At 42.6% G+C, this 24,503-nt stretch overlaps 2 protein-coding genes across 4 annotated transcripts in view; both read right to left on the bottom strand.

Moving 5' to 3' along the window:
- Positions 1–360: 360 nt before the first annotated feature.
- Positions 361–12,794, bottom strand: LOC308373618 (FERM domain-containing protein 6; the record flags this gene model as incomplete). Its single annotated transcript, XM_080849190.1, has 13 exons — positions 361–639; positions 894–964; positions 1,327–1,482; positions 2,260–2,547; positions 2,807–2,981; positions 3,427–3,495; positions 4,134–4,199; positions 6,349–6,500; positions 7,490–7,695; positions 9,306–9,379; positions 9,829–9,908; positions 11,864–11,954; positions 12,717–12,794. 13 exons carry the CDS (start codon positions 12,792–12,794, stop codon positions 361–363), a joined length of 1,785 nt encoding a protein of 594 aa, XP_080705316.1.
- Positions 12,795–20,174: 7,380 nt separating this feature from the next.
- Positions 20,175–24,503, bottom strand: part of fam135a (family with sequence similarity 135 member A) — a 29,211-nt gene continuing 24,882 nt past the window's right edge. For all 3 annotated transcript variants that reach the window (XM_080848777.1, XM_080848779.1, XM_080848778.1), the window contains 6 exons: positions 23,544–23,635; positions 23,321–23,418; positions 22,931–23,082; positions 22,526–22,636; positions 22,173–22,286; positions 20,175–21,387 (listed from right to left, as the gene is read on the bottom strand). In XM_080848777.1, coding sequence (XP_080704903.1) covers positions 21,182–21,387; positions 22,173–22,286; positions 22,526–22,636; positions 22,931–23,082; positions 23,321–23,418; positions 23,544–23,635 — 773 coding nt within the window. In that variant the 3' untranslated portion in view covers positions 20,175–21,181. The remainder of the gene's footprint in view (positions 21,388–22,172; positions 22,287–22,525; positions 22,637–22,930; positions 23,083–23,320; positions 23,419–23,543; positions 23,636–24,503) is intronic.

Genomic DNA, 24,503 nt, shown 5'->3' with positions numbered 1-24,503 from the left:
AACTCCTGCAAAACTGTTATATTGAATAGCGCGACTTATAGACAGGCACTCAGATAAAAAAAAATGACAATATGTTCAGGAAGACTGTCTTTTTCTATCCACACAAAAACAAATATGCATACATATGCATACGCACACACAACATGTATAAGTACATACTGCCAAAACATTAAGAGTGTTCACCAATACTGTCAGTTCAGTGTATATATACAGTATACGTAAGTATAGTGTATGTTGTCTAGGACATGCTCATAAAAACACACCAAGTGTGGAGGGGGGGGGCTAGGGGTTAATAGTCTTTCTCCTTTCCCCCCCCCCATCTTTTTTTTCCCATTTTTGTCTCTCTTTTGCCTTCTCGCCTCACAGGATTAACTCCAGCAGCTGTTCGTCCTCCAGCAGGTCCAAAGAGAGGCAGTTCGTGGAGCGTCGGCCATAGAAAGAGGGCTTGGCAGGGCATTGGGTGATTGGGTGCTGATGGTTCTTGAGGGAAATGTGGCTTTCAGGGAGACCAAACGTGTAGCTGTGGGAGGTGTTGGCTTGGGGGAGAGTGCCCAGGGGCGTAGGGGGTTTGAACAGGTGGATGTCATCCAGACTCTGGCTGTGGCGGTCAACGGAGGTGCGAGTCTTCCAGCTGATGACCTGCCAATCGATACAGAAAGGAAGGATAAGAGAGTAAAAAGTAAAAGCATAAAAGTATAAATATAAATAAAATATCAAAAAAGTAGAAACATAAGTAGAATATAAATGCAAATCAGGGAAAACAGACAGCGCCTCATGAAAGAGAAAAGGTGTGGAGTTGCAAGAGTGTAAAAAGGAGAGAGGGAGAAAAAGAGAAAACTGTGACATAGAGAAAAAGAGAGTGATAGAGGTAGAACATGACTGCCCAAACTTACCGGCCCTAGAGTATCAGTGCTGTCATGTTTCATGTGACTGTCTGTCATCTCAACAAGACTTGTTCTGATACCTGAAATTCACAAATGCAACATGTTAAACAACAAACTCTCATCTTTGTAGTGGCTCAGAATTATGTGGAGAGAGAGTGGTGGTATGAAATGATGGAATGAAATAACTATAATAACACTAATTACTATTTGTGCACTGATACACCTCCAAGAGAATACAAATAATAGATTAATTGCATAGAACAGTTTTCTTACAAGTGTGTTACTTGTTACTTGTGTTAATGTGCAGAACATTCAGTTTTCATTGTATATTATATTCTAACGATCATGGTAACGACATGGTTCGTGGAAGCGAATGTGGTAATAGCTTCTTTACAAGTGGGATCTAATAATAAGTGTGTGATGTGATTCTAGGGCTTCTAACCTGTAGAGTTCATCTCTGACATGAAAGAGGGACAGTCCACAGACACACCCTCCAGCAGCTCAGCCAATTGCAGCATCTCCTGCGGGTCGTCCACGGAAACCTCCCCAGGGTTGTCCACGGAAACCTCCCCAAGGCTACTCACTCGAACTTGCATCTCTGATGGAGAGATAACCATGTATTCAACTTAAGGACACCCGCAATCACATTTCTGAGACGTACCTAGAATAGCTGTCTTTAGTGTCTATGCCACTGTGCACCTGAGTATGCAAGCAGCCACAGCAATCTTATGGTATAGCACTTTAAGGGGAGATAAGATGTGTTTATGCAATGCCATTCTTGAAACCTCGTAGAGATAAGCCAAGGAATTCTAACCATCCTGCTCTCTTTGTAACATGTCACTCCACAGGTACTTAATCTTTGTTGTGATGCAAACATGCTCTCCTCACTCTTACCCAGAAATGTTACATTTTGTCAGCTCCTTGCGTTAGGTTTCTCCCTGCATAGTTGAGTTGTGCAATAAATGGACAGACATAATAACTTTCGTAAAGGGTGAACAATAGGGTCCTTCGTTGAACTGGCTGTGTTTGCCTGCATACGTTGAATATTTGCTCACTGCAAACAACACACTCACAATAATCCTTTGTTTTCCTATGGAAATATGTTGCAAGGGCACACAGGGACATTTGTATTTCAGGTATTTTAACCTTCAAGCCCTTCAGCATTTTCATGCCTCTCACTGCATTTGCTCACATTTTTCTTGCAGTGAAGAAATGCAAACACAGGCATAAACCACCTGAAACTGCTCAGGGTGCAAAGAATGTATAGGACTATTGGAAAACACCTTTTTTTCACTTTCCTCTCACAATGATAATTTTTTTTTTACTCACAAAAATAACATATTGCACCTTTAACCAAAAATGAAATTCAGTTCACCTTCCTCCTGCCATTCGTCTTCGTCTGTGCGAGCCTTGCTGCCCGTGTCCACGCCGGAGGTGTGTGAGCTGCCCAGACTGGCCGCCGAGCTGAACGACTTCTCTTCCGTCTGCCGCAGCCCTTCCTCGTCCATCGAGGTCATCTCCACAGAGACGCTTCGTTGCCGGGTGTCAGCCTCGATGCCTGAGCTGCTAGTGGAGCGCCGTGAGAGGCGCGGGCTGCCGTCACTGCCCTGAGGGTCAAGGTCAAGGTCGTCGCTGATGTAGGATTCCCGGTAGCGCTTCTTCTCTGGATTACAGAAGAGGGTTGATAAGAAAAAGATAGCCACTCATGGCTCATTTGGAAGTACTGTCATCATCATCATCATCATCATCATCATGCCTGACTAGATTTTTCTGCTAGTTTTACATGAGAGTGTGCATGGCAGTGTGTAAAAATGTTTGTTCGATTTTAATATTAACACTCTTCCATCAATAAATGGAAAACAACACACACACACACACAAACACAAACACTCCCCCACCACTCTAGACACACAGACACCTACCTTCGTTCTCGTCCAGCTGCCGCAGGTGTGTGAGGGCAGGCTGCAGACTGAGGTAGAGCTGATGGCTGCTACTGAGGTGAAGGAGCAGGTGTCGTGAGCGGAAGGCCGAGCCCGTGTAGTACACCAGTTTCCTCGCCGACGGCAGACCGTCCGGCTGGATCTCAAACTTTTTCCCCTAAACACGAAGAAAATCAATTTACCAAACCATACCAGCGAGTACATTTACATCATATAAAATAGAGCACCCAATGGTAGACACTTCTGTCACTATAAGCTCCAACATGATTTGACCTGACACCGAAAGACTTCAGAAGCAATTATACTTGGAGGATGAACAACTCAGCTGCACTCTTCTGTCTCATTGGGCATCAATCCCCGGGGCTTCTCTCTACTCTGAGCTACTGTGGAGGCTACTCACAGCGTCATGGAGTCTTTGTGGAGTCTTCAGACTCAACTACAGAACAGAATGTACAGACGTTGCGTTTGGGAGGATGGGTGAGAGATACTAATTCTCTACATGAGTATTTTAGAGTCTTTGAAAAAAAATCAAGTCAGTGTAGATGTGTGAGTGAACAAACGAAAGCTGGCGCCATGGAATTCATGTAGAAATGCGACTGTACCAGAAAGGTGAGTCGTCCGACATTAGACCAAGGGAAGTCATAAAGCAGCTGACGCATGTTGTTCACCTCCTGCGGGGAAAAAACAAAGTCATTACAGCAACATTACAGTGCTGGCCAAGTGTCACCCTACAAGCTCTACCAGAACAGCAGAGATAACCACCATTGGAATATGCCAAAGGCTGCTGGAGGTAGCTTGAACTGTGCAAGTTGGCATGAAAATATATTTACTTTCATCGTTAAGTTTCATTCATTAAGTGATTTGGCCTTTGCCTTTGGGTTCAGGTTAGGGCGTCCAGATGTCCAGCAGTGAAGCGGGGAGGTAATCTTTAAGAGTTTAATCTACTCAGATGGCCTTTTGATGGACAGGTCACAGGAGAAGGGAGGAAAGGTATGCATCCCAAATCCCCGTTTTAGTGCTGTGTGCGGACGGGCCGATAACTCACGCATTCCTCTGAGGCATCTGTGCCTGAGAACGCAGTGATTGTGCAAAGCTTTTATGTGCTGAGGAACTGCAGAGCTCCTTGGAACTTGGACACACACACACACACACACACTCACACATGCACATATGCACACAGACACACATATGCAGAGACACACATGCACATCCACACACACTCACACAGACCAGACACACACAGATAAACAGACAAACACACACAGACACACAAAGACACACACACACACACACACACACACACACAGACCTGATAAACCTGCATTCCTCGTAGAGTCAGGCCCAGCAGTGCAGAACCCCTGTCTTCTCTCTTGTCCTGGAAGAGAGACAGATGAGACTCCGGTGAGACACACACTCAGCGTCGGAAATTAGCGAGGGCAAAGGGCAAAACTGCCCCTAAGAAATATAGTTTTGCCCCTAAAATGACTAGGAGAGGGGCAAAAAATGCCCCCATAATTTTGTGTAATAATAATTTAATGAACGTGTCAAAAACATCGTAGCCTATATGACCCGGTCAGTTGCCATTAAATGTTTAGATTTTCGCCTTGAATGATTGTTGCGTGAAGAACCGAACGTTCTAACTAAAAATATTTGGAGCGCTTCCTAATCAGACCTGTGCCTGCGTGAGGAGAAATGAGGATCAGCGCAGTCTCTGTCACCATCTCAGGTTAAGATAAAATTAATTCACACACCCAGCGACTGTCAAAATTTTTAAGTTAGATTGTCCAGGGGTGGAGGATGACGACGACGACGACGAGAAAAAGACCAGATTTTTTTTTCAAGGCATGTCGGACTTGTGGACAACGAGTTGCCCAAGTCGTTGTCAGCACAGGCAAATGTTTCTGCTGACTTCTTCAAGGGGAGCGAAAACATACAGAAATCCATGGCCTTTCGTCACCAGGCGCCAAGCAACACGCCATCGCCTACGGTGAATGATAACTAGTGATAATACTTTTAGAAATGATTTAGTTCGGTTAAGCTAGTTAAATGTTAGTTAGCTAACGTTAGCTATCTCTGATTGTGCGTTAGCTACAAAGGCTTGCTTGCAAGCTAGCTTACTAGTCTTATCTGTATTTCCTGTAGGCCTACTATGGTAGGTATAACATGATTAAAGGTAACACAAAAATCCATAAATATAATGTGTTATTATTATTAAAAAAAGAAAGAAAAAAACGATTGTTAATAGTTGAATAATGAAATAACAATGAATAATAATAATAACAACTAATAACCACAAAGAAATAAGAATAAACGTGAATATGATTGTGTAATTTACGTTGTCTGTTTGGTTTTTCTTCAAAAAATCTAAGAAAACACTTTGAATATGTAGACTAATGCCTAATAGTCTTATTATTGCCATTTAATGACAATTGTTCATATACTTTAAAGTAACACTATGCAACAATTTAACACTTTTTGAGGTATGGTTTTATAGGCAACTAGTTTTGGTACCATCCTCTAAATTCATTTTGATCGCATATGGTCATGTGAAGGACCGATCAAGACCTGTGTCTTTCCCACTAGGCATCAAAGATATGTCCAATGTAGTTCTGTGTAACGGGCTGGAACACCCTGCACAAATGGAAGAAAAGCTTTCACATGCATGACATGCCAGGTACTGCAAAAATACACCAGTTAGTGTGGTGGCAAGCTTCTATCTGTGTCAGCTGGGCTGTTGGTGGTGGTTACAAGGTTTTTGCATGCCTTTTAGGTAGTTGGCGTACTAGTTTTGGAACATAATTCCGTATTGCTGCTTTAAGCCTAAATAAGTGTGTTTATTATTTTGAACAAAGGTTAAATGTTTTTCACAAGTTTCTAAAAGTGCCCCCAATTTTTTGTGAAATGCCCCTGGATTTCAGTAAGTGGGGGCAAAAATTGCCCCCTAAAAAATATGTAAATTTCCCACCCTGCACACACTTGACCCATCGGGTCCCCCTCTTTAGATCCTGCACTGGGCAAAGGGGCTGAGACAACCACAGCTGCCTTCTAAGGCTGATGGCGGGGTGTGTGTGGTTGTGTGTGGGGTTATGTAACGGGGGTGCCAGCCTTCAGAGTAGCACTCAACTGCTGAGATTAATAGTGTGTATAATAAACCTGACTGCAGTTACGATGAAGTCTTATGTAACTTAACTAGGGTTATTCCACTCTGTGAGAGTGAGATATTTATTACGAGGATGTTGGAGTAGATTTATTACATGATATTGATCTCAACTCTGTGGTGCAAAAAATGGTGAGAACAATTGTATGCCCACGCCACCTTTAGTTGACTAGTTAACTATTTTTGATTGAAAAAACACTATAAGAATGATCAAAATTATTTTTGTCTCATTTTCTTCATTGTTTGTCAGTTTACTTGTACTGGGCCTGATGTTATCTGTTGATCTCACTTTCATTAGGTTGTCATGCCCATCATACTGGCTGTACTGAAAGCTAAGGCCCCATCAGTTGACCGTGTTCTCACTGACCTTCTGTAGTCTGTAGAAAGTCACAGGCACGTCCTCCAGACGGCAGGACTCTCGGATGAAGAGGAGGATGGCGTCGCGGGAGGGCATCCCCCAAAGCTCTCTGTGCATGTTGGGCCCATGACGTAACAGGTAGTCTACTCCCCGCTTTGCCACTATCTACAAACACAAGGTCAGATAGCGACAAAGTCAGACTTAAATAGCTCAAGACACAAACTTCTCTGGCTGTTGTGACCAGACTAATCAATATAAATCAAATTTGATGTCAGGAAACCTAGATGTAATCACTTTAAAAAATGAATTAAAGGAGTTTATTTGTTGTGCTGAGAGCAAAAAAAAGTTTTGAAACTTCAATCTATTCTTTCATCTTTACCTCACAAGGATTCATGACATCCTTCACCCTACCTACTTGAATGGCTAAAATCGTTTATGAATGTCCAAGGCTGTAATACTTAATGTTTTATGTGTGAAAATAAATGATAAAGTTGTCAGATGTCAGTTGGGTGATGAAATTAATCACACCAGTCATTTTTGACCAAAGACACAACAACTATCATTATATTGTACAGAGTATATTATGTGTATTTTAAATGTGTGTTGTTAATTGTTAAATACACAAAATAATAATAATCCTGAAATTTAGATTTGCACAAGTTGTATGTACAGTATGTTAAAACAGAGGGAGAATATATCTATATTTGATTTTAGAATATATTAGAATCATTTATATTTATTTATGTATGTGTGTGTGTGTATATATATATATATATATATATATATATATATATAGAGAGAGAGAGAGAGAGAGAGAGATAGATAGATAGATAAACAGATAGAAAGAAACAGCAACCCTTTGCAAATTAAAGGAGACCCTGGTTTGAAGATAATGGGCAGACAATGCAAGACTGAAGAAAACCACATGCTTTATCATGGTGTATGACAAACAACGTCACTAGCGAAAGGTGGCTTTACTGAGACTGGCCACAGAAGCTGCCAAAGCAAGGCCCAGAATATAATATTTCAAAACTTATTCACAAGTGCTTTGTGTGTTTGATGGCATGTACATTTTATTTTCATTGCTATCCCCACTGCTTGACTCCATTAGGTGCGCCACAAAATAAATACATTTATCACACATGAATACTGACCCAGGGAGGGAAGTAGTCCTTGGGCTGGAAGTAGGTCTTTGGCGTGTCCTCCTCTGTGAGGTGGTGCGTGGGGTGGTCTGGCAGGTCTGCCTGCAGGGCATAGCCGGCCAGCTGGAAGTACACCTCCTCCTGCTGACGGCACTCCGACCTCAGCACGCGCTCCCGCAGGTCGGCAAAGTACAGCTGCCGCGCCTTGCGCTCGCTGCCAGGGAGACGGCACAGTCAACACACAGCTCCAGGTTAAACAACACCACCATTTTTTTCATAAAAAGCGATTGATATTTGATCATTGTTGCCATCTGTGAAAAGGTGAAGTCCCTCCCCCTTCTCACTTTGTTCCCCTGCACCTGTGGACGGATCCAATTGGGACTGATTGGGCCTAATTGGCCCTGGACTACCTGGTTAAAAGGTGCACCTCATTATGGTGCAAGGGACAGACTGAACAGGCTGCAGAGAAGCTGAGACAAGGTACTAGACAAACCTGTGTGACACAGTTGTACCTTGTCTGTTTTAAAGCTTTAGTTTTGTTCAGTGTATGTTTCTTTGTTTTGGGGTTGTGATTACCCTAGTGTTTGTCTTTATATTTTGGGGGTTCAAGTCCCTCGGTGTTTTGTATATATGATTTGGGGGTTTTTGAGTCCCGGTTGTAAATAAATATACGCGGTATTTTTATAAGAAACCACTGTCTCCTGCGCTGTGTGTTCTCCTGCCTGCCTGCAACCACGATCCAGAAGCCTACATCCCACATGGTGAGATGGCCGGCTCGGGCCTTTCTCACATTTGGTGGCAGCGGTGGGATGGTACGCTAACGGAGACACTGGGTGGAAAGTAAGCAGTAAGGAGACTGGCACTGGCAGGAGAGGGCCTACCACCGGCGGCTCAGCTGGAGCTGGAGCTGGAGCTGGATCGGCAGCTGGAGCTGGATCGGCAGCCGGAGCTGGATCGGCAGCCCGAGCTGGAGCAGCAGCAGGAGCTGGAGCCGCAGGTGGAGCCAGAACGGGATGGCCGACTTGTCCCGCCACTCATGTGGCGAGACTTCAGAAGGGGAGGGAAATGTGAAAAGGTGAAGTCCCTCCCCCTTCTCACTTTGTTCCCCTGCACCTGTGGACGGATCCAATTGGGACTGATTGGGCCTAATTGGCCCTGGACTACCTGGTTAAAAGGTGCACCTCATTATGGTGCAAGGGACAGACTGAACAGGCTGCAGAGAAGCTGAGACAAGGTACTAGACAAACCTGTGTGACACAGTTGTACCTTGTCTGTTTTAAAGCTTTAGTTTTGTTCAGTGTATGTTTCTTTGTTTTGGGGTTGTGATTACCCTAGTGTTTGTCTTTATATTTTGGGGGTTCAAGTCCCTCGGTGTTTTGTATATATGATTTGGGGGTTTTTGAGTCCCGGTTGTAAATAAATATACGCGGTATTTTTATAAGAAACCACTGTCTCCTGCGCTGTGTGTTCTCCTGCCTGCCTGCAACCACGATCCAGAAGCCTACATCCCACATGGTGAGATGGCCGGCTCGGGCCTTTCTCACACCATCATTTTGTATTGTGGAATAATAAAGAAAAGTTATCATTGATATGGCAGCAAACAAATTAAATGAATTATTACAGTATAACAATGGAAGATACAAGGAGCTGGCTGTTATGCAGTACAATATGTTACCAAAAAGTACTGAGAGGAGTGGGATATTTCTGATTCTACGTGGTGATATCCCCCCCAAAATTAGCTTTATCATTCTGACGTGTCGCCCCCTGGATGACCTTATCACGGCCTGTTCTTGTGCGTAACCGTGAGGATCGCATGGAGCTCACCTGATGAGCCTGCCGTTCTCCACATAGAACTGCACTTTTAGGAAGAGGAGCAGGGGGATTCTCTTCTGAGGGCCCTGAGAGGAAGCACAGGTGACCAATGAGAGACTGACCTGTGACCAGAGCCCAGCCAACACTATCTGTTAGACTGCACCAGCTACTGGGTACGGCCACACAATACCCACAGGGCTAACCCAACACATGACAGACTTTTTGTGAGACAATGGGCAATGTTCATTAGCACCATTTTACATAAAACATGTAATTGGCCCCACCCACAAACACACACACACACACACACACACACACACACACACACACACACACACACACAAACACACCGTTACAAACACACATTATTTTTTGGTGTAGATAAGCAGCCTATAAATTAATTTCATTTGAGTCGATATTAAGTGAAGTGAGGAAAGACGCAGAGCTAATGTGTAAGCACAAACTGTGTACGATAATGCGTGTACACTTGGCCCTCGTGTAATGGAACACCACATTCGCAATTCACAGGCCTCACCTTCACAGACTCTTGTTTCCATTCCTTGGGGAAATACTTGGTTAGTTTCTCCTCTAAGTCCAGATATATGTGTTCATTGTCTGCATTCAAAGCAAACATGGAGACAGAGACAGGAAATGAGAATGCTTTCATTAACCAAACAAAGGAATAATGAATTCATGCATGAAATACGGCAAACAATGAAATTAATTACAGAGAAAAGAACATTCTAGTTGGGTCATTTGCCAGCACAAGCGCCAGTGTGCAAAGCACACACAGCAGACAACAATACTAACGCACCAGTTTGTCCAGACAACAAACATGGTCAAGCCAAATATTACTTGACAGCAGAGAGTCCTGTAAACTCAGCTTTAGAAAAGGGACGCTTGTATGCCGAGAAAGAACTTTAACACAAGGTTCCTTGACTCTCTGGCTTACTGGCAAAGGCTAGCCAGAGCTTATTTACTTACAAATGAACTTGGAAAAAGACTTTGGGACAAATTTTGTATTTGTTTTTGTGGACTTAATGTTATGTTTAAACTTGATAGTTTTAATCCAATCCAGCTAAACCATAAAACTGAACTTGGATGCACAACATGTGTGGCTGTTTTCTTTAAAGATTATCCTCCCATGTGCATTTCATTTGAAAGGACGTCATCTCTGACATCATCCCTGATAGGGGGTTAGTTTATGAACGCTTTAAATCACAGAGCCCTCTAAGGCAGGACCCCCACCCACACATTTTTCCCTCGCTTGTGCGGCCCTCCTGCATTCAGACCTTTGCTCTCTTTTCATCCCTTCATCTCTCTTTCTCTTCAGCCCCACTTCATCCATCTGTCATCTGCTCCCTCCCTTTTTTTTACCCCCCCTTCCACCTGCATTTCTTTTTCCACCAGACCAGCTCGTTCTCTCGCTCGCTTCTCCAAATATTCCAGTACTCATCCTCTGGTCCATCCATCCATAGCATCATCTCCCTTTCTGTGAGCAGACTCATTCATTTTAGCCGGCTGGAGAGGAATGCAGTCTCCCCTACTCCAGCCATCACCATCCTCCCATTTCAGCCCCCTCTCTGTTTGCCTCCACCTCTCTCTCTCTCTCTCTCTCTCATCCATCTCTTTCTCACTCCTCTATTTATCTCCCCATCTCCCTCACACAGTATTTATTCTCCATCGTTCTTTTCACTCACCTGCACTCCACAACTCTCTCTCTTGGTATTCTGTAACACAAAACTCTAATTCTGCATCTCTCTTTCTTTCTATCTCTCTCTCTCTCTCTCTCTCATGGTTGGCATCTCACTCCATCTCTTCTCTCTCCATCTCACTCCCATCCCATCCCTCTCTCTCTCTCTCTCTCGACTGCCTCTTCCTCCATCTCTCCCTTCCCTTTTCTCTCTCTCTCTCTCTCTCTCCCTCCCTGGCGTTCCCTCCATTGCTGGTATGCAGCAGCACATTCCAGGCTTAATGAAGTTAATATTGGTGGAATCCAGGCCTCAGTGGCTGCAGGCCCCCACACCACAAAAACAAAAGGCCTCTTGTTAAGGAGGTGAGCCACACTAGATTATCAAGGCATTTCACCGAGTGGGGAGCGCGAGGAGGGCCAGGGAGCCAAGGATTGTGAAGTGTGAAACAAGGGAAGGAATCAAATAAATAAATAAATAAATACATAAATGGAGGGAATATACTCAAGGGTTTTAAAAAGATTAAGCATTTCACAGTTATGCTAGTGGGAGACACAACTGTGGTTTTGCACTCTGAACCCATTGTGAATGTTCTCATTCCCTGGGTGCTGGCCCATTCGTTTGACCGCATTATATAAACAGGGCCACAGACATCACAGGACCAGAAAGCCAGGGGGTTAGCTGCTGTGTGTCTGTGTGCGCGCGCTTGAGAACACAACATCCAACCAGCCTGAACCGGTGCTGTGAAAATGGAGCTGAACTGCTCTATGGTGAATTTTACCACCACAACATCATCAAAATGTTCCCAAACAACTCCTGGTTTTGCACTATTCCATTACTAATAAAAAAAAAGATAATTAGGTTTTGGTTCATACTCACCCTTTAGCACTGTGAGGCCAAAGAAGTGCAGCTCTTTGACATAAAGGAGTTGCGACATTTGGTTTAGGACCTCTTGTCCTGTGGATTTGACCTAAACAGAATGAAAGTAGATTTAACATTTGTTTCACAAGGGTCAAAAGTGCTTTCCATGTTTAGACACATGCAAGAGTTCTGCATTACATCTAAAGCACTTAACAAACTTAGAGAGCTATTACCATATCAGGTATGCAGAATTAACTGAGTCATTTTAAGGAGGTTCTGAATACTCTGCGCACAACTCCTAGTAATTCAGGAATAATGGCGCAGTGATTCGTACAAGTGTTTACAACTCCAGTCATATAGCCTTTAGTTGGCAAATGTAAACACTAGAGACAAAGAGGCACTCGGGGCCCGTCCTACGCATATCACAGAACATGTCCACCTTTGCAACCTCTTATTGAAAGTACCTCACGGCTCGACAAGTAATGATGACAGAATGGTTTAAACACCGTGAGCTCAAAGGCTTGCTCATACTCATACTACACCATGTGACATATTGCTGTAATGCAAAACAGGCTCAGCTATGAGGCATGGGGAAAAAAACTAAAGTTAATGACTGTGCAAAGAAATACTCATATGACTCATTTCATTTAAAGTGGTATAACCTGATTTCTGTAACTTTACTTAGAAGCTATTACTGTAAGTTTTCAATTTAGTAGTTACCGTCTGTGTCCTTCTAAGCCCTACTTTCTGAGGTAAAGTAGCCCTTCCTCTGAAGGAGAAGTACACTTTTAAACAACCCCTCCTGTATATTGACCTAAATGAAAGACTGTGCCATGCTAGTAGGCTTGTGATGCTGAAGAGGACACTCTACCCCCACGGTGATGTCCAGCTGCTCCTTGGTGGGGAGGAGAACACAGACGCTCCTCTCCTGCTTGGCTGAGGCCGACATCCTGTCTGGGGGATTTGGTCCACAGACGAGACGATGGCTCTTTAATCTGGCTCTTTCCTGTAGTGGGTTCAGACACTCTCTTTCTGTCGTGCTCTCTCTCTTTTCCCTCTCTCTCTCTCGCCCCGTCTCCTCTTCCTCACTCCCTCTGGTCCAGTGGCATCAACCACCACATTCTCCAGTCCTGGGAGGAACACAGTCAACTGAAGAGGTGAGATAACAGCAACGAGAGACAGACAGACAGAGAGAGAGAGAGAGGGAACTGCCAGGACAGAGACAGAGAGGTAAAGATAACAACCATGGCAGAGACAGATAAAGAGATAAAGAGCGAGCTAAAGAACTAGATTAAGAACTTCTTGTGACAGAATTGCTACATCTAACAGTACAACAAATTCTGGCACAACCATATCGTAGATATGTGTGCCAGTCAAATCAGGTGTTTTGAAGAGTCAAGTTAAGCTACAACAGAATTATGACTCTGGAATGCATGGCCCAAAAGGCACGGACAATTAGAGCTATTGAGATCTGATTACATCTGCTGATGAAGAAATAAAGATCACAAACTAATCCATTAATTCACCAAATTCTCAGCTGTTCATGAACTCATGAACTCTTTTTTAGCCCTCAAATACCACCGAGGTATGACCCACAGCCCGCAGGGTTAGAGAACGCCGTTTGGTCCTGGTTTAGAGTTTGCTTAATAAATGCAGCAGACACCACTCAGTCCAGAAAGAATTTGGCCAGTCTGGTCTGTTCAATGTCTGCTTCATGTGACTAAGCTCATCTGTATACAATGGCAGACAAACAGGACGATTTTCATTTCAGGCGTAACAAAAACTAAATTCACTTTTATCACACCGACAGGCTGCCATACCTGCTCCATTGTGAATGCAGCCATATACATTTGAGGGGTGCTACTGAAATGCTGTGTTTATTTGTGGGTTTGTTGTTTAAGTGAGAAGCAATGGATTAGCGTGCTTGGAGATCTGAATTCTATTTCACAAGGGGATAAGGAATGGCAGAAATACATGATCGGTCCTTCTCTCAATACTGAGAGGTTCTGAGAACCAAACAATACTTAGCCTAGATATTTTTTTTCAGTTGCGATTTCCACATTTAGTCACACAACACTACTCTAATCTTTACTTTGTTGTTGTTTGTGACTGGAGTACATTTTTCAGAACTGGAACATGGCTTCAATTTCTCCACTAGGCAGTCTACAAACTTCATCAGCCTCATGTTAACGCCACACTCATTTCAAAATTAAATTAAATCTCTGCAGTCCATCCCAACCCGCTGGTTCTTAGGTGGACAGCAGGAAAGATAAGAAGAGACAGAAAGTAAGGTAAAAAAAGAGACAGAAAAAAATTATTAAAAAGGGGAGAAAAGTAGGGTTTAGGGTGAAAGAGACGGAATGATAGAAAGAGGGAGAGAATTACAGAGAGAGAAAGAGAGAAAGACTAAGGCAACAACAGAGAGGAGGGGGGGGGGGGAATCCCAAGCCCTCTCCTCTCTGCAACTACAGCCCAGCTCCAGCTGGTACAATCCTCGGCTGATTAAGGCAGGCTTATCTCTCTAAATCAATTAATCAGATCAAGGAAAGCACTGCGCCTATCTGATCACCGCCGAGGGCCCAGGGCTACTCTGGCCTGCTCTAGGGATGGAAAACTAGGGATGAGGAGAGGGGCTAAACAATAGAAAAAAAAAAAAAACTTAAAATAAAGATGAAAGCCTGATGCCACACGTTCCTCGCATGTTGACATGACCTGTGTGTCGTGATTTTCCTTGACAAAAGGCTGACCTCATAAGAGAAGAGGGGTGGGGAACACTGTATTATGATGCAAACAACAACATCCCTTTTTTCTTTCATGTCCTCTTCACATATTGCTTGTCCTCGTTGCCGTGCATCTGTGACAGAGCTTTTCAGGGGTCTTGTTAAGTGAAGAGCAATCCTAAGACAAGGTAACGCAGAGCTGCTCCTCAGTCTCCATGACTCAACACTTTTCTACAGTGAGGCACATGACTGAGGTTGTATGCAGATTCTAAGTGCTCAAGTAATATTTTGATTCGTTTATGAAATGAAAATAATATTAATATGTTTTTTTTTTAAGTAAAGGTTTTTTTAGGTTTCAATTTGAAGGTAAAGCTACACTGCTAACCCAGAGTATGGCTATGCTAAACACAATTTAAAAAAACGGATATGGATTTCTTATCTTTTCAAGAAAGCTTGTCTGTTAAGAATTTTGAGATTAACTGAGATTTTGATGTTTTTGTACCAATCACTTAAATGAATTCCATAATAAAAAATGATACTCCAGTTTTTTTAATTTTTCTATATTTTCTGGGGTCAACAAGACAGTTCTCTGCAGTGCTCACAACATCAAAAGACTCCACCACCACCTGGTTGAGTTTGACTTTTCTAAATTCCTCAGTTGGACAGTCAAGTCAGTAATATTATTCACAAAGGTCACAAAAACCATAACCATGAAAGTGGAGCACACAATGTAAGTAAAATTTGGTTAGGCAAACGTTAAAACAAATAGCGTGATCAAAACAACAAGTGGATAGGATGGATGATCCTTGTTCGACTGCGTGAGTTTGAAAGGGGCCAAAACTGCCAGTAGGTGTGGCACTGCAAACCCATGTGGTAATTAAACTGTAAGATGATTGAAAAGTTGTGAAGCCTACGCCCTCTTGCAGTTTAACACCAGAATCAGTTGTCCTGATGAAGGGATCCATCCTGATCAAAGAAAGCCACACGCACACGTACTTGACCTACAATAAAATAACAAGGAGGCTCAGGCTCAGATTCTTGTGTATGAGTCACATCTCTCTCCAGAGGTCATGTCCATCACATCACCATTAAGATTAGATACCTCAGTCCTCATTCTGCCAAAGCATTGTCTACTTTGCATTCCTATTTCATTGTAACCTTTAGGTTTCATGGTGGCAGTATGAGGGACATTTCTGTAGTTCCTCTGAGTATGTACTATATATACTATGTTATATATGAATAATATAGAAGTACTACATTTGTCTTGTGTTTCCTGACGCAGTTTTCCTCTGATTCATATGACCTACTGCCTGCTGATATCCACAGGTGCATAGGTATGGGTGAAAAATGTTAACGACAGAGAACCATGTTTGTAAATATGTCTGTGTTGACCATATATTTAAGATTAGGCTACAACTCTTGGAACATCATCTTCCAACCTGACTGGCACTACTTGTACGCTCAACAATCAGCAATCCACTGAGTCATACTCTTTCACCAACTCATCATAGCATGTGACGTGTCACGATGAGGTGATTTGGTCTCTGTCGACCCTTAAGGCTCTTCCATCACTGGCATCAGCGCGACCGGCCATCACGTGTGAGAAGGCTGCTGTAAGCCTCAACCTCCCCCTCCTCAAGACTGCAATAATCCCACCTCTTAGACCGACCTTGTGCATGCATCCACACCACTACACACCACGTCCAACCACACACATATGAACAGATCTGTCCAGTTTGTGGCTTCCAAACCAGAAGGTCCTTGAAGAGTCACCATATGACACTGTACAGAGGACCCTTAGAGCTCCAAAGCTCCAAGAAGAGGCAAAAGGGGGATTATGTTGACCTGTAAATCTTACAGTTCCCAAAGGTTGTATAGATGGGTAGTGGTGGGATTGTCGAATAGGCAGGGTGTTCGTTTGGGGTCATGTTGATCCTTGTTTTTGACCACCAAAGCAGAAAGTAGAGCTCAATCGACCAATCCCCCCCCCCCCCCCCCCCCCCCCCACACACACACACACACGCCGCCACCACCACCCCGAGATGTAAAAATAAACGCTTCACTTGGGGAATTGGTAATGAAAAGATTCGACTGAAGTAGCATGTATATTTCTCCATGGGTTTGAATTATTCACACGAAAAAACGGACTTGTGCGCCTGTTCTCAGGCTGGGCTTCATCCTAGAATCTAATTTGACATCTCAAGCCAGCGTAGAACCTCAATTAAAAATCTCTACTTCAGTCATGTGCGCGTTAGTTTACAATGGATATTTCAATTAAGACGGTTAATTCAACACCACGAAATGTTGTTCTTCCCAACAAGAATACTGAAAGTAACTTAACACATTTATCCACAATCTGCACAAATGCCCTCTCAGAACCGCTATCACTCGAATATTCCACATGATTAGCAAGGATACCGTTATGTGTTGCTGCTGAATTAAATTAAGTGTGTGGGACATTTTGATCATTGATTGAACGAGACACATGAAATATTCATTACTCAACAGTCACATTGAATCTTTGGTTATAAAATCGATGACTACAGTGTGACAACACCATGTTACACTACGAATCATTGACTCACCCGTAAGCAGATATCTAGCACATCTTCAGAGCTGGAAATGTGAATATAAAGCAAAAACCAGCCAATCCAAATAGCCAGAAATCACCCACAAATGCAAAATAACGGCGCGCTAACAGCCACTACTCCTCCGGATCAAGTGCAACACTTGAAAAAAACTTCATCCCATCTGCATCAGAAGGCTGATGGACTATACCAAGTCGAAGTCATAGGGGTAAACTAATTTCTTTGACCATTTCTATATTATATATTAAATGTAAATATTTATAACATGTGTTGCTTGTATGGGGTTTACATTTCATTTGAATATGTTTTGATAATAGTTTTTAAAAGAATCTTTAGATTAATCAAAGATACCTATAAACAATTATTTTGGTTCAAACTGGTACTTACTCTGTCATTAACGGGCCACCTTTCTGAATGTGTAAACAGCAGGCAAATCAGACAGATTAATCTGAATTGATTGTTTCAGAGCTGTTGCCAAGTAATTGGCTGTGTTTAATAATTTGATAATGCTTTGAATTCATATGACAATATACATTGGTCCATGGCCTATCTCTCACTATAAGTAGTTATTCTAACATATTCAAAGTCTTTGAACATCTTTATGGTATTCTCCATCAGGGTATAGCTACACTGAGACCACATGCATTCAAAACTCTCTTAATTGGACATGTTGAATGGTCAAATTAGCATCGAACCTACTATGTGACAATCAAACTGAACCTAAGTGAGTGTGATTCACAGTGTGATTCAGCATGTTGAAGAGGGGTCATTGCCACTTGGGCTGTGGCCTACGCCTCTTCCTCTCTAAGCAATGTAAAGAATTGGCCAGGCGTAGCACATTCCTTTGGGGTGAGTGTATAATTTACTTGTTAACAAGAAGTCCTCATTGCCACTATGGAATGGTGTTGTTGCCAAAGACCCCTCCATCCATCCCCTCTCAACACCAGGCTAGTTTTCTGTATGCTAGGATGCAGTTTGGAAAGATTTAGGCAAACTTTAGGTCGAGAGCTACCTGCCTTCTTGGCAGAAGATCACACCTAACATGGAGCTTCTATAGGGCCAAAGTTGGTACATTTATTTATAAAACCAAATGCTCTTTTCGTCCTCAAGTTTTGTTGCAAAAGTTGCAGGCAGGCCAATGTTGGTGTCATTCAGTTGTCCTAGGCATGTACAGCATAGCCTCAAGAGTAAGAACAGCTGGGCAAGAGCAATTGCCTTGGTGTTTTTCCTGTTTGAAACGAAAAAAGAAAAATGCTGAAGTATAAAAGCAGCCAGGAATCTCTGAGCAGCCTTGGCAAAATGTAATCCATGGGAAGCAGATTAGTGACCAAGATTAGCATTAGCTTGTCTGAGATTACTGATAATTAGACTCCTAGAGAGAGCATCTCTGTCTCCTAATGAACTGCCCAATCTATTTATCTCTATAGTTACGATTTAGACTTTAAAGTATATTGATACAATCTACATGTCAGTCATTAATTCTCTTTGGGATATTAGGCTGTGTCATTAGGATATAAATATGTTCTGTTTCGAAATGAATTGACTTTTGGCCTTAATAGCCTACGTTGGACCTTTTCAAAGCTTTTGCACTTTTTTTAATATGTTATATAAATTGCTTTGGATAAAAGTGTCTAATAACAAAACGCTTTATTTAGGTAAACTTTTTTTTACACCAGTATAATCACACCCAATCATCTTCAAACAGTTTTAGACCTTCATAAATCTGCTTTAGTTGTTTCAAGCTGACAATTCACTCTTAAAATGCAGCCTAGTGGTGGTACACAGATGCTATGCAATGCAAAGAACAAACAAGACTTGCAAACAGCCCTTATAATGCTAACACTATGCACTGCTGGCGTTCCATTAGTGGTGATGTCCTGGAGAGAGGCAAAGGATAGACAGAAATTAGTGGTGCGTGGGGCCGTGCGCTGGACAAACACCTCCCACCAGCCCTTCAACCCCTGTGACGTGGTCACACCTGGTGGCCTGCTCTCGGAGGCCTTGTCTTTGGCTACTGTCTGAAAGGAGACAGAGCCTCTGTTGGACCAGACCCCGCGACAATTTGACCCCTGACCCCAACCCCCACTACCCCTCTTTCTTGCACAGTCAGCTCACACAATCTGGTCCCCCCCTTTCTCTGCATGGGACACACATTACATCATCCCACCATGCCATTCAGCAGTGACAAGGGGATGAAAAGGGGGTGCAGAGGGATGAGCGGCGGGGGCAGGGGAAGGGGGGTGTAAGTGCTTTCATTTGGAACTCCAGGTTTCCATGGAGAGGCAACATTCCAAAGATCAGCTGGTGCAAGGAGCCACGATCAAGCCAAGCTGGAGGGGCAAGCCCGGGAACTTCTGGTTGTTTATAATGGCACTATAAATGTGCACACAAAATCACTCAGTCCAAAAATGTGTCAAATGCGCACTCTGTGTAAAGATTTGGGAAAGATAACTGTTTTATCACCTGTGGAAGAATGTGATGCAGTGACATTGGAAATACTATGGGGGGAGAATCTGCAATGGGTCAGATAAACTTCACTTACAAATAACGCTTTATATCCTTGCTAGGCTAAAAAAAAAAATAATTAAAGTGCAGGTTTGCCTGACTTCAAAGTACACAGCATTTCACTTTTGATAGAAGAGAACAGTACCACCCAGTGGATGTAATAGGAATCTTCTCTCTGTTATCCATAAGCTTTTTTAAGGTTTAAGATGAGAAAACCCAAAGCCTGAAGCTCTACTAGACATTTTTCCTATCAAAAATGAATACACTGCTTGCACTTCTGTGTGTATGAAAGTTGTAAAGACATAACGTGACAGTTCTGAACTTTGTGTCCAAGATAAACCTGCCTAAAAGAGTTTGTCTTGAGACTTATCTAGACATACTGCAGATACTGTATAATGGAGTGATTGGAAATAAATGAGTGGAGACACTGCCTTTTGCTTACAGTACATTTAATGGATAAGATTGCAGTCAATGATACAAAACCATTGTGACAAATGAGAAATTTATTTTATATTTTATTTAAAATACCTTTTTCTCGTTTACAAGCATAAATAATTTTCACCCCAGATACCAAACATAAATACTTTTCATAAACCACTTTGATTGATCGCTTTGTGCTGTATGAAAGAACTGACACCTGGCCTACTGTCACCTTATAATCGCTGTAGTAAAAATGTTACCATGCTCTAAATTCAAGGGTCTCCTGCCCAACTCCAGGTTGGGTTAGTGTTGTGCATGACGTGGCGACCGCTAGGAGCAGCAGTGGGGAAAACCAGCGCTCAGGTCGAGACTGCTGCCCTTTAAGCTACAATCAACAATCTTCTGAATTTCGTCTGGAAGCATGTCTATTGTGATGTATAAAATGGATCTGTAAAAAACGTGAGTAGTAAAAATGACAAATGTCCTAAAAAAAATCGTTTTTTTTTTCTCCCCCTCGCTCTGCGTCTCGTCGTTTTATGCTGTCTGATGAAAAACGAAGTGCTGAAATATAGATTTTTTAAAGATGTGCAGAGCAGACTTGGTTCACCTCCCGCAAAATAAATATTTCATATCTTTAGCAGCTACATTTCCAGTTGAGCAATAACCTTGTGTAATTGGATAACAATGTGGAATTAAACCGGGAAAATATAATTATACATAAATAACACTGAAAATACCACGAGAAAAAATTAGGAGACAATAGCATTACTTTGACAGTACAAAAAAAATGAATAAAATCATCCATTAACGAAAAGAATAAAGGCAGTAGAAAAATAAAAATAAAAATGAGAATTACACATTCACAATGCACCAACTATTTAAAGGTAAAACAACAACAAAAAGTTTAAGAAACAAAAACACTGATATAATGCTTATTTTTTTCATTTTGCCTCCTACAAGGAAACAAAAAAGAAAATATCATACAAATCATACAAATATCAAAAATCATCTAAAAAATGATGTGATTTGCACTGAATGTCTTTTTGTTTGGGTGCTGTGAGGTAACAACTCTGAGTTCTCCCTCCATCTTACTTCTGGACAGTCTACTGAAAGAACTTGAGGCCAGCGACTAGGAAGAACTTCTCCAAAAAGATCTCGGAGTCCAGCACGGCGATGTGTGCCGCTCGGCCAATCAGTGAGTTGGCGGTGTTGGGCAGTGCGTGGATGACGTCGTAGCGCACCAGGTTACACTCTTTGTTCTGAAGCACCGGCAGCAGCAGGTTCTCAATCATCTCGGCATAAACCGGACCTGAGGGGGGGGGGGGGGGGGGGGGGTTAACATATGCAACCAAAATGGAGTGACAGAGCCTAGTGCACAAATACATAAACATAGATCTAGCTAGCTAAGGAGAGTATAGTCCATTGTAATCCAGTGAACTGGAATATAAGAAATTCTACAGTGATATTTAAGGTGGAGCTAAGACAGAAGGGTTTGAATTGTAATGAAACCATTCAACTTCTCCTTAGCAACCACTGACGTAAAAAAAAAGGAGGTAAATAATAGCAACTGTTGTCAACTGTGTTGTAAAGGCAAAGGTAAACTTGAGGCCAGTGATATATGAAAAATATGCCACCGCTATGGGTGCCAGTAGTAAGTGGTATATTTCCCATATCACTATTAGTACCATTGCTAAATAGCATTACTATTCCATCACAATGGTAATAACTATGGCAACTTTGAATAATGCCATTAACAGCCCCTGATAAGCACACAACCCTCAGGTAAGTACATAGAAAATAAAACACACAGAACCCATACTGGCTCCCACTCCTAGATCAATCGCAAATACACATATCTCATTCACAGCAGACATGACACACAAACGCTAAAGAGAACATGTGAAGTCAGTGTGCTAGTCTAGAGATGTGTGTTTGCTAGAGCAGGAGGCTAAGCAGTCACCTGTGTGTGTGTGTGTTGGTGTGTGTGTGTGTCTAGAGAAGTATGTGTGCTAGAGCGTGAGGCCCAGCTGTCATCTGTCTGTGTGTGTGTGTGTGTGTGTGTGTGTGTGTGTGTGTGTGTGTGTCCAGCCTCACCTGTCTGCTTGTCCTTTAAGGCGGTTTTGCACATCTCGATGCGAGCGGAGTGATACGGCACATAGCGGTCCTGCAGAGAGCCCACCAGCACCACATTCCTGAAGTACTGGAGCCCTGAGAGGGGCAGAGAAGAGAAGAGAAGAGAAGATGTCCTTCAGCCTCATCAGTCATGCACCCAGATTATCTTATCAGCCAGTCAGGAGGATAATACTTGAGTCAAGTGCAATTATATCAAGTGGTCATTACAACACAAGACTACTGAAAATGTTGCATTAGCCTTCCAGGTCTTAAATGACATCCTCATAGTCATTAGCAGTCCTGTTCCGATCATGAGTGACGGTCGGGAGGCTCACCTGCTTTCTTGCTGAGCTTGTACAGAAACGTCTGCCGAGGGTCGGAGTGATCGCGGCAGGTCAGCTGGAGCAGGGAGCCAGACTTCTTCCACTTCTGCATGAACCAAAGCCCTGGTACAGAGAGCACACTCATCAACAGGAGCAGGACAAGCAGGACAACATCTGCACTTTAACCATCGTACCAAAAACAACAAAACCAAAAAAAAAAAAAAAAGTAGTCAACAGATGTTCAGACTATGCTATATTATCACTGCTTAAGCTCATGTAAAACACACTTTTTCTTAGAATGTCCACGCCCTTGAATACATTCCTCTACCTACTGATTGTGTGCTGTGACTTCATCCCAGTCGGCCTTGCTCACATGATCTCCTGTGTTGTGTGACTCTCCTGTGTTGTGTGACTCACCTGTGTTGACCAGGGCGGAGCTGTTGTAGAGGGTGCCCAGGTGAGGGCCTGACAGAGACAGGAAGGTGTGCAGCCTGCTCAGGTAGCATTTAAACCTGGGCCTCGTCAGCACGGAGCGCACGATCAGATTCCCCAAGGAGTGGCCAACGAAACTGAGGACGGGATGAAGAGGGAAATAAAAACAGACAGAGCGAAGGAACAAGAGAGAGAGCGCGAGAGAGCGCGAGAGAGCGTGAGAGAGAGCGAGCGAGAGCGAGCGAGAGAAAGACAAAATTAAATCAGACAATTTTCTTTGGAAACTTTCAGATGTAATGTTTATTCATGTAACCAGCAGACACTTAAGCAAAAAAATATATGATAATAATAATACAAATAAATAAAAAACCCTACCTGATTTTTGACACAGCTAGATTGTAGATCTGAATATACTGAACAATTTCATCCAACAACCGGTCAGTCATTGATTCAAAATCAGCAAAGGTGTCATTCTGTAGAAACAATAACAAATGCAAGGATTAACAAATGAAGACAGCATTTGTGAGCCTAACAATGCTCTTCATTAACACCCCTCTCTTCTTAGGAGCACCTATCTCCACGTGTTTGAGTCGTGTACCTGATTCCGTTCAGACATGAGGAACTCTATATGAGAGCCAGGTAATCCCAGCTCCAGGTAGGTTTTCACCAGCCGCAGGTCAGCACTGTTTCCTGTGGTGCAGAGGTCGAGAACAGAGATGAGTGCACACTGCCAGCTAATGACCCTAACTCTTCTCCTTCTGTACCAACACACAGATAGATGAAATGCTATAAAAAAAAAATGTCAGGTGTAGCTTCACAGTACTTGCAATGCAAAAAACTGTATTGAAATCCACACACACATTTTATTACAGTGCATGAAATGCCCTGTATTGTTATTCCTGGGCTTCTTATACTTCTTCTTCTTTGTACCAAACTTCTGCGCTTCATTCAAACTTTGGCGCGTAGGTCTTGTAAACTAGAGGACACGTTATGCTATGTATTTTTCATTTTTCTAAACTATATACTTTTTAAGATATTAAAGAAAAACTAATACACATTTTCCCATTAACTTACATTGTGCCATAATGACATCATATTAGGGTCATTAAACTGGCTTGCACCTGTGATTCACTGACACCTGCGCCAATGTTCCAAGGCTCCTCTTCTCTAGGAAAGAGACACCTTCCATACTCTACATCTTTTTCTCTCCATCTCTCTCTTTATCTCTCTTCGTTTACTTTCTATCACACTCCATCTCTCTGCTTCACTCCATTTTTCTCTCCTTTCAATATCTTCCCTCATCACACTAGCTCTTTATCCATAGCCACTGTTATTCACTCTTCTTTTCTTTCTTCTTTCTTTCTTCCACTCTTCTTTCCTTCTTTCACTATTCTTTCACTATTTTTTCTTTTCTTCTTCCTTTCTGAACTTCATGCACTTGTATTTCATTCAGGAAATGCATTTTCTAGTTCATTCTGCAATCACTCCAACTTGAACAATGTACAGATTGGTTACACATTCATTTTGCAGACAAATGTGTGTGTTTGTGTGTTCGTGT

The sequence above is a fragment of the Sprattus sprattus genome (genome assembly GCF_963457725.1).
Source record: "Sprattus sprattus genome assembly, chromosome: 12".
In the NCBI taxonomy this organism is placed as follows: domain Eukaryota; kingdom Metazoa; phylum Chordata; class Actinopteri; order Clupeiformes; family Clupeidae; genus Sprattus; species Sprattus sprattus.
Note: the sequence above shows the minus strand (reverse complement) of the source record. Positions and strands in the feature narration are given on the sequence as shown.